Source organism: Gordionus sp. m RMFG-2023, chromosome 2 (assembly GCF_954871325.1).
Source record: "Gordionus sp. m RMFG-2023 chromosome 2, tfGorSpeb1-WG-v2, whole genome shotgun sequence".
NCBI classification, from domain to species: domain Eukaryota; kingdom Metazoa; phylum Nematomorpha; class Gordioida; order Chordodea; family Parachordodidae; genus Gordionus; species Gordionus sp. m RMFG-2023.
This window is the reverse complement of record NC_088776.1, coordinates 34,468,805-34,489,235: the sequence shown is the minus strand read 5'-3', so window position 1 is coordinate 34,489,235 and position 20,431 is coordinate 34,468,805. Positions and strand designations below refer to the sequence as shown.

The following is a 20,431-nucleotide window of genomic DNA, read 5'->3' as shown; positions in this document are numbered from 1 at the left end:
TTTTACCCATTTACGTTAAAAAAATTTTAAAAATAATGATTATGATAATTGTCACTTATCTAGCTTCACTGAAGTTTTATTTAAACATACTAGCAATACTTATTTTAAGGCAATTTGATCAAAAAACTTTAAAAATAACGATTATGACAATTGTCGCTTTTATATGGTACATCCTAATTGAAATTATAATTTAACATGTTAAAAATACATATTTTTGCCCATTAGCGTTAAAAAAATCTAATATGTTTAAAAATACCGATTATGATAATTCCCATATTTCCAAGGAACATCTTCATTAAATTTATAATTTAACATCTTTACAATATAAATGATATTTTTACCCTTTTGAGTCAATAAATTTCAAAAATCTTAAGAAATAACGAATATGACAATGGTCACATTAAATTATTTTCCTTAAAAAGATCATATACATAAATAAGTTAAATAAAAATATTTTTAATAAATATTATTTAGAAAACCTACCTCTTTTAATATACTTAAAAAATAGATAATTTTACAAAAATGGTAAAAAAATCTATAAAAGATTTCATCTAAAAATTTTATATTTATAATAAATTTCATAAAAGAATTCCTCAAAAAATATCTATTTACAAAGAAGATTTAAAATTTTTATCATCATATTTTATTAAAAAACATCAAATAATAAATAATATGTTGTTTTTTAAATGCATTCGCAATATATTTATTGTTTCGCGGTAATGCGCTCGCGATAATGACTTAGCGCAAACATATTCGCTATAAAAAATTCGCTATAAAGTGTTCGCTTAAAATGTTTCGCTAAAATGTATTCTCTCTAATAAATTCGCGACAATGGCTTCGCGAAATTGTCTTCGCTATAAATGTTTCGCGGAGATAAATTCGCAGAATTGGTTTCGCGATTTTACCTTCGCTATGAAAACTTTTTGCTATAAACGACATTCGCGATGTTTCGCGAAAAAGTGTTTCGCGATAGAAGTTTCGCTGAATTGACCTGATACAGGAAATAATCGCTCAGCTTACCTACATAATAATTCTTTTTAATCCTATTTGATATTTCTAAGCCCTAAGTGGTCCCGATTAAAAAAAATTTAACCCTAAGCTGAGTTTGGAAAATATTTTTTATTTGAAATATTTGGAATAACATTATTCATCTGGACACCGGTTGCTCAGAGCAGGCCTATAAGATCACCAACATGTTCGTCCATTTTATTTTTTATCCTATTTTTTAAAATTAACTATATTTTGTTCATTTTTTAAAAAAATTATAATGTAATTTAATCAATTTATAGCCTTCGTATTTTGGTTTATTCAAATTATCTAACATGAGATCATTATTAATTCTTCTAAGAAGTGAAATTCTGGCAGGAATGCACCAATTCGATCAACGAGTATATATTACGAAAATATAAAAATACCGGGTTTGAGCCTACTCATAATAGAGTATGTCTAAAGCTAATTGAAAAAAAGGGAGGATTCTAAAAAAAAAAATTTAATTGCCATGCCTCTTCATCAAACTCATAATTTGATGAGAATTCTGTAATGAGAGATAATTACCTATATAAACGTATCAACGAAGATTACATTCGATAAGTTAAGCCTTCCATAAGAGGAAAGAAAATCATTTAAAATTTTTGGATTATGCTATTTTATATTGCGAAGAAATCATTTTTACAGTATTTAAAAAAAAATTAAATTGGGCTTTGAAACACTTAAATTATGCAAAAGCGCAATAGGAAAACACAATATTTAGCGAAGAATTTAGATATAGGTTTTGGGTCTATACGATATAAGAAGAGCTCAAGCAGAAATTTTCTATCCTGTAAGAACCTATATGTTCCAGATAGTGTTATGGGGTTACATTGTATATATGTAAAAGGCCTATGATGTATTTTTTCATAATTAAAATTAATATAATAAGTTTTGTTAAATATTAAGATATCTTCAACGAAGTAGTGACCTGATAGATTCAGCTATTACCATATGAAGTAAGTTACATCTTCAAGCAGGGTGGAGATCCTTGTCATACTCTAAATCTGCAAAAATCTTATTCAGATTTCAATCCATTTAAAAACATATGGGTTTTATTCAAATGAGAGCCGAGAAAACAGAGATATAGAACAAAGGATTCTTCGAAGAATATATTGCATTCGATATCTCAGAATAGTGAAGGTCAACGGTCCGGTCCTATCGGTCTTAGACCGGGATCGGACCGGACCGATCTTTTTCTTGAGGACCGTGGTCCGGACCGGTCTTTTTATTTTTTACGGTCAAGACCGCGGTCCGGACCGGTCTTTTAATATTGTTTAAGTTTGCTTTACTATACAATTAATATAATTTTTTTGTATATTTTATTTTATGATATTTTTCTAGAGGAGTCATTTTAGATTTTGTTAATTTTTATTTTACAATATGAAAACCATAAGTTTGTCCAAGAAACATTTTACTTATAGCCAATAAAAACATAGAGTATGTGTTCACTGCAGTACCAAATTTAATGTATCGTCAGCACCTAGTAACAAAATAATTGTTTATAATTTTTTAAGCAATAAATTAATCAAAATAAGCAATAATATTAAAATATTTTAGTTATTATATAGTTCTATTTTTTTTTAAAGAAACTGTCTGTATAATTTATTTTAAAAATTACTTAACCTTATTCTTAATAAAATAATTAGGTACCTTAAGCAGACATCTGATAAAACATAAAATATATAGGGTCATTCCATGTCAAATCAATCACTTTTCGGCCGACCCCTTTCGATATTGATAAAAAATCGTAGGCTGGTTATATATGTTTCCATTAGATTATAAACAAAATTTTAGCTCATTAGCAACTATATTAGCGGAGATATTCGGGGTTAAAGGTCCAAAAAACGTCTTTTTTTGCTTTTTACTGATGTTAAATAATTAGTTTTTAATTTAAAACTAAATATGATCAAATATTGAATCTAATATCAATAGCTAAGGTAATAATTGATGATTATGGTGAAAACATCAAAATTAATTTTTGATAAAATATGGGTCATCTTATGGTCAGTTGAAAACTTGAAATTAATATTTAGAAATGTATATGATCTCTGATTTTTAATTTTTTTAAGAAATATTATCCGTTTACTATTTTTTTAATAATTTCTTCAACAATTGGCATGGCTGAATATTTATTTAAAAATATATTGCGATTTTTATACTTTAAAAAAAATAGATGGCGCTATATATAATAGTTTTAATATGTTAAAATTCATTTTTTTTATTGATTAAAAATATTTTAATGTATATATATCATAATCGATTACAATGTGCATTATATATATTTATTTGTAATTCAGATTATAAATTTTTAAAATCTTCACAAATTTTGCCTAATTAAGATAGTTTATAAATTAATTAAATCTTACTTAATCTAAAGGAATACAAAGCCTGGCTAGCTTGTGAGATTTCTTCAGGAGATAATATATATGTTCGACTAGTGGGAGTAGAAGGATTGACCAGCGAGAGAATATGAGATTTAGGCAACACTAAAATATCATCTTTCAGATGAAATTTAAATGAGGCTGAAGGTCCACAAGGGTGTAAAATTTTTACTTCTTCATTTGTATCATTTTTATCGATTATATATCCTAACCACCATTTATCTTCATATACACATGTTATATATCCATTAATATTTTAAAATATAATTTTCTCATTTAAAAACGAAACTTGTTTTATATTATATTTTTTGGAATTAGAATATATTTTGGTTTTTAGTCTATTTTGATCAATGAAATAACCCGTGAATATTTTGGGTACCATGAATGGGCAGTGCAGAATCAAATCTTTTACGAAGGGCTAATTCCTCTTCGATATATTCTTGATTGGATACATATTCAAATTGAATTCCATTAATATTTTCTTTAGCATAAATATATAATTCTAATGGGGTTAGGATTTGATTTTTATTTGGCCTTTGAAGACTAGCTCTTGCAACTAATCTTTTGACAGTTCCTCCGATACCGTCACATGCATTTTTGCCGTGAGCAGTGGCAAAGAAATGCCATTCGGCAGGAATATTAAAATCGTATTTATGAAGGCATATGTTCAGAAAATTTTTGCAATTCTTGTATTGAGACGCGGCTTCATCTGAAAAATATATTATTTTTTCTGGTTTAGAATTAAATTTGGCTGTTAAGAATTTAATAAATTTTTTTTGGTAAAGGTGGACTTCACTAGTATTATGGCTTAATGATTCGGACAAAATAACAAAATTTATATTTTTTAATTCTTCTCCAGATTTATAATATGCTACAAATGGATGTATAGTGGCCTCGTTGTTCCAACGAAATCCCTAAACTTCATCTAGTAAATTGAAGGAATAATTCTCTGAATAATCTAGAATTGTTAAAAATTCCCCATCTTTTAAATTTTCTTTGGAATTCTTCAAAAATAAACTTTGTGTTTAGCTATAAATGAGTGACGCAGTAAAATTTGAACTTTTTCTAATAGATATTCGATGAAATCATCAATGGACTTTATAATAGTTTCAAGATTTGCTCTATCCACAGTGATCCATTGTTTAAACGTGACATATTCTATACGATTTCTCTGAAACAACTGGTATAATTGGCCCTTAAGAGATTCTATACCAGGGCATTGATCACAATTTGTTAAATAACATTTTGGCTGAGATGGATTACAAATAATTCGCGCCAAAAGATAGTTATAAGAATTTATACAGTAATCTTCTCCTGCTGTAATTTCAGCTATTACATTTGTCATTAATTTCACATTCTGATGAATGGCGCACACAAACAGTGTGTGTGCCACTAGCTCCAACTAATATACAGTTTTTTGGTCTAAGTTCGGCAAATTTAGAGAATCCAATTGATATATTTGGGTATTCTTCCTTAAACATCTTGAATATTTCTTTAAGATTATTTAATATAAGTCTTTGGACTGATTCTTTCTCGCCTTTAACAGATACACAACCTTTTATTCCAGTCATGAGTCGGCTTTTATCAGAACTATAATTTTGTTATTTGTATTGCTTAAAAAAATTTTCAAAATCTTTGAAATTTTCTTTATCACTGGTTATTTTAATAATGTTAGATAATGAGAATTTCATAACATTCTTGGTCTTGATGGGTATGACTTTGTCTGGGGAAGGGGGGTGGAGGGTTGGGGGTAGGCCTGGTAATTAATGTGATTTTCGATTTTTCCCTTAATAATTTTCCAGCAATCCTTTAATCCTGCTTTTTTGTTCGTGTGCTAGTCCCATTTTATAATTATTTTTAATTTATATTGAAATATTAAAAAAATTATTAAAATTTTTTATCCTGCGAATATCTCAGGGGAATATGGTTTATAAAGTTATATAATCGAATTTTATGATATATTATACATTAAAATATTTTTAATCGATAAAAAAATGAATTTTAACATATTAAAACTATTATATATAGCGCCATCTATTTTTTTAAAGTATAAAAATAGCGATATTTTTTTAAATAAATATCCAGCCATGCTAATTGTTGAAGAAATTATTAAAAAAATAGTAAAAGGATAACATTTCTTAAAAAAATTAAAAATTGGAGATCATATTCATTTCGAAATATTAATTTCAAATTTTCAACTGACCATAAGATGACCCATATTTTAAAAAAAATTAATTTTGATGTTTTTGCCATAATTATTAACTTAGCTATTGATATTAGATTCAATATTTGATCATATTTAGTTTTAAATTAAAAACTAATTATTTAACATCAGTAAAAAGCAAAAAAAGGCGTTTTTTGGACCTTTAACCCCGATTATCTCCGCTAATATAGTTGCTAATGCGCTAAAATTTTCTTTATAATCTAATGGGAACATATATAACCACTCTACAACTTTTTATCGAAATTGAAAGGGGTCGGCCGAAAATCTTGATTTTTTTGCTCATTTCACATGGAATGACCCTATACTTCTAATGATGAAAATGAAAATATTTCAAAAAACACAATCTACTCTTAATTTTAATATGCCCTCTACAAGCACAAAGTCATTAATACCATTGGATAAATTTTATTGTTTATATAATACTCTTATATTTAATAAAATGATAAAACAAATCAAATTAGGTTAAAAAATATGTTTTTAAACAAATAAAAAGACCGGTCTTTTTATTTAGGACCACGATCTGGATCGATTTTTTTCTTAAGGACCGTGGTCCGGTCCGAGGGTATCGTACCAGTCCGGACCAAAGACCGAACCGTGACCTTCACTATCTCAGAATGTATATTAAAATCTTATTCAATGCCACAAATAGTATCCTCAAATATAAAGGCAACGGAAGATATACCAATTATAATATAGCTGGGCGAATAATTATATTTTATTTTAGCATAGTAGTGCGATAATTTTGAATAGTTACATATTTTAATTTTCATTATTTTCTGTTCATTATAAATTGCTATTTTATAATTATATAAATGTGTTCATAATTATTATTTTTTAATTAAAATTTTAAATAAGCAAAAAAAGGTGGTCGCTTATCAATGAAGTGGGATAGTACATCCGAGATTTGTAGAATTGTATGGTTTTTCAAATCCTAATTGGGCCTATCCTAAAATAAATAAAAATTACAATACTGGACTGTTTTTAAAATATATCTAAATAATATCAACTACCAGTAGAAAAAGATTTATTCGCGCTCAAATTTTAATTTCTCTACATACAAAATACTAGTGATGTTAAGGTGATTAGTTACAAGTTTGGCTAAAAAATAACTGTAACTAGTTATATTTTTAAAATTGTAACTAGTAATTGTAACTAGTTATAATTTTTGAAATGTAACTGCCAAAAGTAACTAGTTACTTTTAAAGATATATTCAAATAATTAATTTTATTTTTAATATGTTGTGATAAATTAATTTAAATTAAATTTATTTTTTAAATTAAATTTATTAATTTAAAATTTTGTGAAAATGTTTGATTGTTATAATTTCCCGTTCAAATTGATTTTTTTTTCTTAAATTGTTACATTACTGCTGGGCTTCATTATTTTGTAAGCAAATTCAAGTAATTTAATAAATTTTAATATTATATTTATTTACAAATGTAGCACAATATATTTTTTTCCGTCAAGTAACAAGCATTGGAACTTCATATCATACGTAATAAAAAAAATTTTAAATTTAGTATAAGGAAAAACAAAGACAGATTATTTTAGAATTTAATATTAAATTATTAATCATTACTTACAAGAACCAAGTCTAACAAAAATATCATGTTATAGGTTTAATAATCTTTATGATAATGACAACATCATGCAATTCTTCACCCTTTATTTAAAACTGACTGGCCTTGGATTAGGCAAAAAAGGAGGAAATTTTAAATTTAATAAATACCTTAATACCTCAAAGTGAATCCCAGACGAATGAATCATGCTCAAAACCAACATCACTTGATGTAGTTGGATTTTTTGACCTAAAGCGCCAAAATATTCTGGATAATGAACTTATAGAAAACTTTATCAAATCTAATAACAACACTTTTTCTTTATATAACGATTTTCCAAAGTTAAAAATACTCTTTATTAAATATAATGTTGTTCTAACATCAAGCGCTTGTTCAGTCTAGGTAAGCTCATTTTTGGAGATAAACGAGCAAGTCTCCTAGATAATAACCTTGAAATTAATTTGTTGTTAAAAGCAAATAAACATTTATTAGATTCTAATTTTTATGAAAAATAAATGTTTTTTTTTTCAACGCAAAAAATATTCAATTTTGCGATATTTTTTTATATAAATAAATTGTATATTATTTTAAATAACTGATTATACTTTGTTTATCCTAATTTTTTTTATATTAAATAAATGCATTCAATAAATAAATAATGCGCATATGAATGATGTATAAAGTAAGTAACTAGTTACTTTTGAAAATAACTGTAACTAATAACTAGTTACTTTTGTAAAAATGCAACTAATAACTGTAACTAGTTATGTTTTTGCCAATGTAACAAGTAACTGTAACTAGTTATGTTTCAAAAGTAACTTTTAACATCACTACAAAATACAGCCAAAATTATTTAGAATGACCAAAAATAATTTTTTTTTACTTAAGCCACCACCACATGATCAGTAAAACTTCGAGTTTGGTCTTAAAATTCTACCTCTGGGGTCTCTGTTATACCTATTAGGAGTTAAGTATTTGGACATCAAATAATACCTTACGATTAAATATATTTCTTTCAAAATTATGTTAATTATCTATTTCAAGTCTTTGGCGTACTTTTACCTTCAAAACTTTGAAATGGCAGAAACGAAAATCAGGGAGGCTCTAAAAATTGAACCCACGTCTCATAAATCATGGTATTTATTTTACTTGTAAATATATTAATTTCCAATAATTTCTTTATTCAAAATATATTTTAATTTTCACAATCAAAATCTCATAATGATATCTCATAATAATATAATTTTTTTGTTTCACAATATATTTCAAAAAATCAATTCAATATTCTTCATTTTATAAAATCCCCGACTGAATCAAATTATTAACATCAAATTAAAATAATTTTCACATTTCCATAAAACATGAACATTAAAATTTTATCTCGTATAATATATTTTTCAAAAGTCAAAAGTAAAAAAGTAAACAAAAAAAATACCAAGTGTTTGAATATCAATTCTCGATAAAATAACTAATAAATAAAATATATTCTTTTTGATTGACATTTTATAATATATAAGTACAAATATATATCATAATAATACAAAACTACAACACGCCCACCCTTCAAAAAACCAGATACCATAAATTATCGTTCTTTAAGGACATTGATTATTTCCTCGTCATTTATCGAATCTTATCTTTGAACATCATTGACTTTTAACTCTTAATTGTCTTCTTTCGACATGCAGATTATAATAATTAATATATTTTGTTTGTTTTATAATACATATAAATTTGGATTCAACAATCCTTTATAATTATTTTCTTTTTCTTAATGTTCAATTATAAAACAAATAATTGACTACAAACAAAATAAAAGAATACAAATAGGGATAAAAAATAATTTATAATTATCACTATTAAAATTACATATATATTTTCGTTATATCATTAAGAAAATAATATGAACCACAAAAAAAAAATATACTAAGACATTTCATATAACAAAAATACAAAATTACAATATATATAATATGCCACTACAATCATATTTTTTATGTTACAAAAAAAAATATGAAGATATGCCGATAGATAAAAAAAATATTTTAATTTATAATTATAACTATAGATAAAAAAAAATATTTTAATTTATAATTATAACTATTAAAACTATAAACGATATCATCACATCACATTCCATCCTTTTTTAGAACTTTTTTATTTTACATAATTCTTCACTAGGTCAAAGTTTAAAGCCATTTATTGTCCACCGACTTTTATTTAAGAGTTTTTTCTTTATCACATAATATTAAAAAAAATTTTAATTATACATTGTTTCACAACAATGTCTCTTTAAATTAAAAAAAAAATACACACATTTTTTTTTAAAAAATTAATCTACACAAAAGTTTGTATTTCATTGAACTTTCCAATACCATACCACATGGTATTATTCACATGAATTTATTAAAGTCAATGTTTTTTTATTTTATTGATAACAATTTAATTCTTCAATTAAAATATTCTTCTCTATTGATTAAGATAAATAATACTTTTCTTCCCAGATGTTATTTTTATTAAAACTTTTATTAACTTTTAATTATGCTTTACACAATTTTATATTGACACTAAAAAAACGAATACTGATTACTTTCATTTTCAATCATTACAATTTTATTCATTATATTTGAATCACCATTAATATCATTAGGACAATATTTATAAAAATTTTCATAAGACATGATTGAAATACTTGCCCCGGTATCAAATAACATTTCAACCATTTGTCCACCAAATTTTAAATTAATATGAGGACATGAACTCTGTTCCTTTGCTCTCTCAGTTATTAAAATTTTAGGCAATTTAATCGGTTGAATGATATTTATTTTAATCTCTTTTTCAATACAATTAATATTCATACCTAAATTCATCTCAGAATTTAAAGGTCTCTGAATCTCATTTATGTTTTATTTAAAATTTCCCTTGGATATATATCACTCATTTGATTGCAATAATCCTTTTTATTCAGATTATTGTTTAATTTAAAATTTTTTATTTCACCAAAATGACAATAAAAATTTCCAACATTACAACTCTTTTTATTCAAGTTAAATTTCAATGTATAATTCTCATTCCCATGATGATTATCTATTTTAATATATATCCACAAAATTTTTAATAAAATTATATATATCACAAAATTTAATATTTTCAAAAATTAATTTATCTATTTTTATATGATTCTCTTTCAAATCATATAGTCACTGTGACCCACTCACACTTTGAATACAATGTATAGCAATATGTCCCATTTCTTCACATTTGAAACACATTCTATCATGATCTGTATTATAATTTTCAATTTTATCCACATTTTTAATAATAGGATTTTGTATATTTCTAACCACCGGTTGTAACACTACCGAGGTTCTTTGCGGAAATCCACTTTTAAAATTGGCTTCTTTCACCATGCAATTTCTTTTTATATGTCCTACAAAACCACATCTATGACACACTATGTCATTTTTTTCACTTGGTTTTGCAGTCACATTTTCATTAGTTTTTCGGTCTCTTGAATAACAATTTTTACTTATATGTCCTTTTTTTCCACAAAGTTCACAACTTTCAATCACATTATTACTTTTGATTTTTAAGTTGGAAACTTCTCTGAACAAATTTTTCATATTTTCTTTCATTTCTCTAATTTCACGTAAAATTATAGATTCGTCGATACTTTGTCTCAAAGTATTATCTGTTTTATTATTTTTCAAAATTTCTTCTGGCTTTTTACTCAAAATTTCAGAAATTTTCTCTTTAAATTCAATCACAATTGAATCTATTTTTTTATTGATATCCTCCGATATTTCAATGTTTTGAAGAAATTTAAATACGTCACTCGTATCTAAATTTTTATCATTTTTTTCTTCAACATTTTTTTTAACATTTAAATTTTTTAATTCTAACAAAATTAAATGTAAACTATTTTTTATATCTTCATTAATATCTGAAGATTTCACCAAAACTTTAGGAATTATATTTTCAGTATTTGTATTTTTTATATCACTTTCTCTATTTTTAAGAGATCTTCTTTTTATTTTCCTTACTAATTGTTTCATTATAATTAAGATTACATAAAACACAAAAAAAATTAATGCAGTAATGACATTATTGGTCATATCCACTTTATTAAAATTTGAATTAAAAATTTTATTAAAATTACTCTTAAAATTTGACATTTTATTAATATTATGCTTATTATAATTATCATTAAAATAAAAAGCCATTTTTTTATTAATTATCCAAAATTTAAAATTTTATCTTATATATTTCTAATTTTAATCCAAAAATCCTACTATTGCGTTGTGTAATTTATAATATAAAAATAAATTTCTTACCTTTAAATATCCGGAATCCACTAATGTTTTTAGGAACCCGGTCCTAGAAAATATTTTTCTTGATTAATAACGTCTGAAATTTATTTTTATAAAACTCTCTTGTTTTATTTTTTTTTTCTAAATATTTCAATTTTTATATTTTTCTCAAACTTATTTTTTCCCTAATAAGTGTTAACGAATCCTGGTACCACTGCACCAATATTTTACTTGTAAATATATTAATTTCCAATAATTTCTTTATTCAAAATATATTTTAATTTTCACAATCAAAATCTCATAATGATATCTCATAATAATATAATTTTTTTGTTTCACAATATATTTCAAAAAATCAATTCAATATTCTTCATTTTATAAAATCCCCGACTGAATCAAATTATTAACATCAAATTAAAATAATTTTCACATTTCCATAAAACATGAACATTAAAATTTTATCTCGTATAATATATTTTTCAAAAGTCAAAAGTAAAAAAGTAAACAAAAAAAATACCAAGTGTTTGAATATCAATTCTCGATAAAATAAGACTACAACAGTATTAAAAATACATTATATTTTTTTAAAATATCCTACGTTAATATCAGGAATCCGAACTTGAAGGGCCCCTACTATTCCCAGAACAATAATTGGTTAGAAAAGATGTCAAAAAAACGAGCTGATATTGGTTTACAGGGTTTACCATTCAAAAAAGGAAAAGTGGCAATCATAAAAAGAAAAGGTTCAATCAAAAATGGGAAATTCCTAAAAAGAAAGAAAAAGTGTCAATCAAAAAAAAAATTTTTAATTTTTATTTTATTATTCCTTCTTATTTTATTTCTAATTTTTTGCTAATTTTTTAAGTCATTTTTTGATAATTCATTTTAGTCTTTTTAAAAATAATTTATAAATTTTCTCTGTTGTATTTTTTCACTTCTCTACTCCATTTTTTTAACAATTTTCCTCTTTTTTCATCCTACATAACATATTTTGACTTTTTATAAAAAAAATTTCCTTATATTGTTATCATTTAGATACTCTAACTTTTTCAAACAATTCTTTTTTGTAATTATTTTTAATTTTCACTGAATTTTTTCTCATTGGCAGACAATTTTTTTTATTAGTATTTTTTACATATCAATTATTTAATTACAATTACGATATATAATATAGTAAGAAACAAAAAATAATTCTTTGCATTCTCCTCAGATATTCCTTTCTTTCTATATCTATAAAACGAATTAATTCCTCGTTATTGTGATTTTGCTGACAAAATCCTTCTATTCAAAAAACACATTTTCTATGGAATTAAGATAAGGATTGTAAGGTGTAAATATTTTGTTATATGCCCTCTTCTTTCTATTGATTCCTTAATTGTATGGTTATGATGAAATGGAACATTATCCATCACAAAAATCATATTCATCATGTTACCTTCTTCAAATGATTAAATATTTCATTTACAAAGTTGCTAAAGTGTATAGCGTTGTAGGGGCCCTCAGAAACCTCGAATCTGAATATTCTTGCAAACGTGAGAGCAACAATGATTATCCCTTGAACACTTTTAAATAGTATTCCGCTCTCATCGATAAATGTAAATTTTTCTTTCATTTATGCTACATCTAAAAACTAATTCGCTTATTCTTTGCGAATCTCGATATTTTATTCTGTATTTTATTTAACTGAACTTAGTGATACTCTTTTAAAGCTATACCTAAATCCAGATGGTAACCTTTATACCCTATTTTTTGATATTTCCACATTATATATTTCTTTAATCATTTCACATAACCTTTTTAAGGATAAGGTGCAATCCAAATTTATACATTTTAATATATATTCCTCCTGTTCTTGATTCAATTTCTTGCTTGCACGTGAACCTCCTTTGGGTAAACTATATTTTATTTCATTTTTGAGATGTAAGTATTTAATATTTGTCACTGTTTTATAGCTTACTTTAAAACATGATGCTATATTTTTGATACTATCCTTTTTTAATCAATTATTAGAGCTTTTGTTTCATTGTTAATGTTTTTCCCCTTGTTTTTTCCATATCTTCATAATTTTTTAAAACAAAAAAAATTTCTTTTTAACATATTATTCAACATGAATGACAAAAAAAACTAAAATCTTTTAGATTATAACATTTATCTCATTTTACGTTTAATTATTTATAAACCAAAGAATATAGTAATAAAAATAATTACAAAACAATTATTTATATGCTCAAAAGTATTGAATGCTTCTTGCATAATTAAAATTTAAAAAATAAGAATTTAAATATGATATATTTTATTAATTTTGCATATCGTTTGGTATTACAGTTTAAACTTATTTAATTTTAATGAGGTACATTATAACCGAACGATTAATTTAATTCAGCAATTGTAATTAAATAATTTGATATGCAAAAAATTATCTGCCAATTGAGAAATAAATATTAAGGGAAAATTAAAAAAAATTATCAAAAATGAGAAAATATAAAAAATAAATAAGACTTAAAATTGAAAAAGTTAGAAATGTATATAAAAGAAATTAATATAAGGAGAAAAAATTATAATGGGTCAAAATATTGTTATGCAGGATGAAAAAAAGAGGAAAGAATTGCTAAAAAATGGAGTAGAGAAGTGAAGAAAAATAACCGGGAAAATTTATAAATTAATTTTTTTTTAAAAAATGAATTATCAAAAATGAGAAGAATAATAAATTGAGGAAAGATAAGAAAAATAAATATTAAAAAAATGACTTCAAGAATTAGCAAAAAGTTAGACATAAAATAAGAAGGAATTATAAAAATTTAAGAAAAATAATTATTTAAAACTATTTAAAAAATAATCATTTTCCTTTTTTTGACACATTTCCTTTCCTTTTGAAAATTTTCCTTTTTTGATTGGACCTTTTTTCTTTTTAATTGACACTTTTCCTTTTTTGATTGAACCTTTTCCTTTTTTGTTTGACACTTTTCCTTTTTTGATTAAGACTTTTCATTTTTTGAATGGGAAACCCTTAAAACCAAATGTAAGTTTAGCTATTTTGTAATTATTTATACTTTTATAATTTTTATTAATTGTAATTATTCACAAAATATAAAGTCTTTTAAAAGTAATGATAAAAAGGGGATATAATAAAAATTATCAAAATTAGTAATTTTTTATATGGAGCTATTTCTTTAATACTATTCACCAATTAAAATTGTAAATCATTCAGTTCAAGATGCAATCTAATCACATCCATATATAGATATGTATAAAATAATTGTTAGATTTTAATAAAACATTTTAAAATTTTCATTACAGAAAAATACAGAGGCCTTTATCAAAAAATTAGCTAGGCGTCTTCACAAATTCTTAATTTTATTTCTAAAAAAACGTAAATAAAAATTATTTTTTAATTCAAGGTCATTATGATATACGTCCTCGAGTTCTCGACCCAAAACTTGTGTCCAGTTTTTGGCTAAGTTGACTAGACTTAGGTGATTTTTGATAAAGATTTTCTTACAAAATAAGGTTTAAGTTGAGGGTTTCCTGGACATACCCTTAATGTAACTTTTAAATTCAAATAATTAAATCTAAAATATGTACATTTTCCTCTAAAAAAATAAAGGTATTATTTAGGCCACATTTATCACATGAACGAAAATAAAATTAGCGTCAAAGACCTGGCTTCCGATTATTATTTTACGGCTCTTGATCTTCATTCGTCAAGCCCAGTGCGAACTTACGATATATTGAGACCTATATTTTGAATTCTATATTTGAAAAATATCTTTCTATAATATTTATTTAATCCCTCCTAGCCAATTATGAACAAATTAAATTATAAATGGAGGTATTCTTTTAAAAAAAATTCATTTAAAAATCAGTACTGTAACCAGATATTTCCTCTTTATAATTTGTATATTTAGTCTGTTATGCTAAAATTGCTTGCAATAGACTCTTAAAACTAATAGTATTCATATCTCATATCCATTTTTGACAGGGTTTTATTGATACATATATCTCGATATTAGTATGTGATGATGATCATATATTGGTAAATAGATTGTTGTAAATGTTTTCGTGCAATATTGTTTTCTTTTTAAATTTCCACAAATTCCGTTTGGGTGCAGGTAAAAATTTTATATATCAGAACAGGTCCCTTAAATTAGACTCACGCTATAGTTTCGGGCCATGAATACTGTACATTTAATTAACATTTTTTAAGATGTAAAAGGATTTAATTTTTTACATATATCTATCACCATTATGGCCGAGCTACTAAAATTTTTATTATAAATATTTTTTTTAATGTAATTTATTGTTAAATTATATATTTTAATTACATTTATCATAGATTTATTGTTTATCACATGTTGCGTTATTATGTTATTTTTACTTGCATATATTGTATCTAATATATTAAAAAATGTATTGCGAAAAATAACATATTTTTTTAAAAAAAATAAAATTCACTTTTACTAGATTGTTTAAAATATTAACTACTCTCAGAATTTTAAGAATCAGCCAATTTTATAATTATTCTTATAATATAAAAGATTATATTTTATCAACTAATTTTTAAAAAAATGAAAAAGACATTTTAAAAAAAATTAAACAATTTAAAAAGAAAAAGAACTTTTTTTTCTTTAAAAATAAACATGGGAGAGAGCAAAAAAAATAACTCTCATTGAGATCCTAGTAAACTAATGTTCTGTTCACCAGGACGCCTCATCACTTCAGTCAACCTATTCACCTAAGATATTTAATATTCTAAGTTTGGTTTTAGTATCTAAATCTTCAGCTAGAAAATATATATTTAACAAATATTTCACCTTCTCTGCTCTTTTTCTTTAATGCATTTTCAAATCCTAAAAATATATTAAAACTCCGGTTTTAAAAAAAATTTCTACTCAGTTACAGGATTTAATTAAAGCCAAGATAAAAATTACAAATTTCCTAAGATTTGCAATAAATTTTTACAAACGAAGTACTACAAAAATTTACAATTATCTAAGATTTATACTAAATGAAGATTACATAGATGTAAAGCAATTTTAATAATATTTTCGAAAGTAGTTTGTATCAAAAAAATAGGTAATATAAATTATCTTTTTCTTTTTTATTAATTTAATAATCAAAGTTTTATAAAGTAATTAGAATAACAAGTGAACTGCATATATTATAACATATAGGCTGCATCCAAAATGTTTTGAAGAAATCTTTAAATTTTTCGCAAATAATAAAACACTCTGGATACATTTAAGTTTTAAAAAAATTAAAATATTCAAAATGCTTGATATGATTCAATTAATAGTTATTTATTTGAACCTATTATTTGATAATGGTTAAATCAAAATTTATTTATATACTTAATAAATACATATATGTTGTAAATAATTGTATCAATATTTAATAAACAGTTTGAAAACCAATAAATTTTTTTGAAAGATAATTTTTCCATAAAATATATATAAATTTTATATTTGAATTATATAAAAAAAAAGTACTAGAAATAATATAATATCCTTTAAAAGTAGGAATAGGAATATTTTTATTAATAACTCTAGGCTTTTCATTTTCTTTGTTGGCATTATCTTGATCTAGCTATTATTCAATAATAAATATCAAATAATAGTAATATAATGTACAGAAATTTTAGTATCATCAAAAGAATCAATAGACATATTTTGCCCAATATTTATATAATTAAGTGGGTTAGCAATTTCAATAAGGTATGATGTAGCCTAATAAAATATATTTGGTAATATCAATATTTTCTTTAACTATATTATTGTTCAACATAATTAAATTATAATAGAATTTTTTTTTACCAGATTTTGTTAGGTGAAAGAATATAATTAATTAAATTTAGCCTTTACAGATAAAATGTTCTTTTTCACTATATCATATTTCAAGTTGTGTTTTTCCTATTATTTTCTCCAAAATTTTTCTATTTTCTATAGAATATCTGAATTTTAAGTCATTTTTGCACCAAAGATTCCTTTGCACTCAAATAAATTTTTATAAATACTGAGAAATGAAATTGGACACCATTTTATTTTTTTCTTCAAAATTTATATTTTTATGATTTTGGACACAGCCTTAAAAAAATTTGTTAAAAATAGTCCTCCTCTGATGACGTCCAGGAATCTTTAAATAATTTAAAATTGTAACATAATATTTCAAGGCTGATTTTTTTAAATAAAAAGGGCCCTTGAGATTGTTGTTTTATGGCTCTTTTGACTAATTAGTTTTATTAGAGATTTAACCTTTCCCAAATGAGAAGTTTGTTGAAACCACAATGGGTATAAATATAATGTCGGCTAGCTGTGAATATTTTTGGGATTTTCTTTTATCCGCTATACCAAATCTAATGGATCGTAATAAAAATGTCTATATATGTATTTTCCAATAGGTGATTAACCTATGCCCATCATCCGTTAGTAATAACAGAAGTATCCCGTGATTTGAAATGTAAAGGAACATTGGCATTGAATAATGAATCTTGGATTATTTTATTTATTCTTTCGTGTCTTTCATATTTGTATCGCACGAGACAATGGAGTCTATGTCTAGCTTAATATCAACTGTTACCCCACATCTTTTATGTAGGGTAGAAATATGTCTATCTAAATTCCTTATTTGTCAAAAAATATTTATTTAACATGCATGGATAAGCTAACCCGTAGCCTGTTTTATCCATTACCAATGAACGAAGGTTAGTACTCTGCTGTGTGTCAATGCTCAAAAGTAGATAATCGAGGGAGTATGATGCAATTGCAAAATCCCAGTCCTTTTATAAATTGAAAAATGGATAAATTGTTCCAAAGGATGTGTTAGCAGACCAACATAACAAAGCATTGTTTTACATGGTGTCCTTAAAAGATTTAATTAATTTGAGAATTAAATTTTTTTTTAATAATGATAAAATAAATAAGCTAAGGCAAGGATAGCCAAGTCAGTCAGATTTTGTTGGTAAGTCTATTTTGTTGAAATTTAAGGTTGACTGCATTCTCTAATATCGATTTAAATTTTTATTCATATTTTAGAAGTATAGATGTATAAATAAACGCCAGATAATCTGGAGCAGAAGATACCATTTTCCAATTGGTGACCCGAGAACGAAGACTTTATCTTTAATCATACGAGTACAATAATTGTGAGTGAAAAATTTGTAGTTGTATTTCATATTTTTAATAATTTAAGGACAAATTCAGTGTCGTTGCTAGCCTTCACAATCTCAGGGGGCTCAACTAAAAAAAATATATGGAGGGCTTCGCCCCCATACCCCCCAATTTTCGGGTTTTCGGCCCCGGGTTTTATATTAATATATTATACTTTTTTAAAATTTGTTAACTCTTAACAATTATTCTGATTTTCATATTTTGTCATTTATTATATTATGCATACAAAATAAACTGGCATATAAAAAACGACATAATGCAATAATATAATTCTTAGCAACTTACATTGACAAAAGGTTATCAAACTAGTATAACTCTCTATTACCATTTTAGACATTGTTTTATAGACTTGACTAATAAGGAAAAATTTATAGGCCTAAACTAAATCAACAATTTTTGAAGTAGAAAGTATAAACGACCAATCCAAATCATAAAACTATATGGTGGTTAGAGCTCCCTCTTAGATGACATGATGGAAGCTAGATAAGTAATCTAGAAAATTATTGTGAGAGATTAAATTGATAAAAGATTATCTTCCATTTTAACTGATATATAAACGACAACACAGTTGACCATTATTGTTTATCTAAAATATGCAATTATATGCTCTCAGCCGTTATAGTAATAATATTAAATTACATAGCAACACAAATAATAGATGCTGGTTGATTTGCAGTAATCGCCATGACACTCACGATGTAAACTAATATCAGAATTTATTATGTTGGATAAATTGTAAAATAAAAGCACTAAAAATCTTTGGGATAAATAATTATGCAAATATATTGAAGCCTGGAGTTATTTACACGGCAATGCCATATTAGAAATGAAACATTTTCTAACTATAAAATAAAGACCAGAATGATATGAAGAAACAATTAAGATTTTATATATTGTCGCACCACCTTGTCATATTATATCTTAAAATAATAATAGTTAGTGATAATATCAAAAATATACTTGTATTAAAAATTTAACTCAAGACTGTTTTTAGAAAAAGAAAAAAATAGCTTTCCTAAAAACATGTAAAAAAGAGAATAAAAGATATCAAATTTATTACATCTGCAATATGAATAATAAAATGTTTAATTTTTAAAATTATTTATAACTAATTATTAGAGGGCGTTAAATACTTGAATGCAATTTGTTATTATATTTATTATCAACCAGTTTTTAGTAAAATTTATTATAATATTAACTGTAATATATTGTATAACTGTCAAATACGTCAATAAAGGTGGCATTATATTTAATATTTTATAAACAACTATATATAGTAGAGGATTATAAACTATATGTCTACTTACTTTTTATAAAGAAATCTCTTATTATACTTATTTGGACCTTGAAAATATTTTTAAGATATGATAATAAAATTTAAAAATAAATATACAGTTGATATTAGTTATTTTGAACTCGGCTAATTACAATATCAAATTTGTTAATTTTCAAATAATATATGATTATATTTATTTAATTAAGGTTAAATAATAATTTAAATAATAAAAGTCAATTAAACTTCAACTGTTAAAGCTTTAATATTTAGTGAGTTATTAATATTATATTTTTAATACAGAATTTGATTGCAAGCTGACATTGTGAAAATATAATTTATACGTATTAATCCTAATCTAATAATTAAAATAATATTTATTTAATAAAAATTTAAATAATTTTATTAATTTCTAAATAATAAAATTATATCTATATATTACTTAACGGAATTATAAAAGAAATCATGGGCAATCAAAAAAAATTATTTTT

At 24.2% G+C, this 20,431-nt stretch overlaps 1 protein-coding gene across 1 annotated transcript in view; it reads left to right on the top strand.

The window, feature by feature from the left end:
- The window catches only part of LOC135924282 (tetratricopeptide repeat protein 7B-like), a 57,903-nt gene extending 42,049 nt beyond the window's left edge, over positions 1–15,854 (top strand). The window contains exons 21-22 of the mRNA XM_065459337.1: positions 8,239–8,330; positions 15,109–15,854. Of these exons, the coding sequence (XP_065315409.1) occupies positions 8,239–8,330; positions 15,109–15,250 (234 nt within the window). The 3' untranslated portion in view covers positions 15,251–15,854. The remainder of the gene's footprint in view (positions 1–8,238; positions 8,331–15,108) is intronic.
- Positions 15,855–20,431: the final 4,577 nt, after the last annotated feature.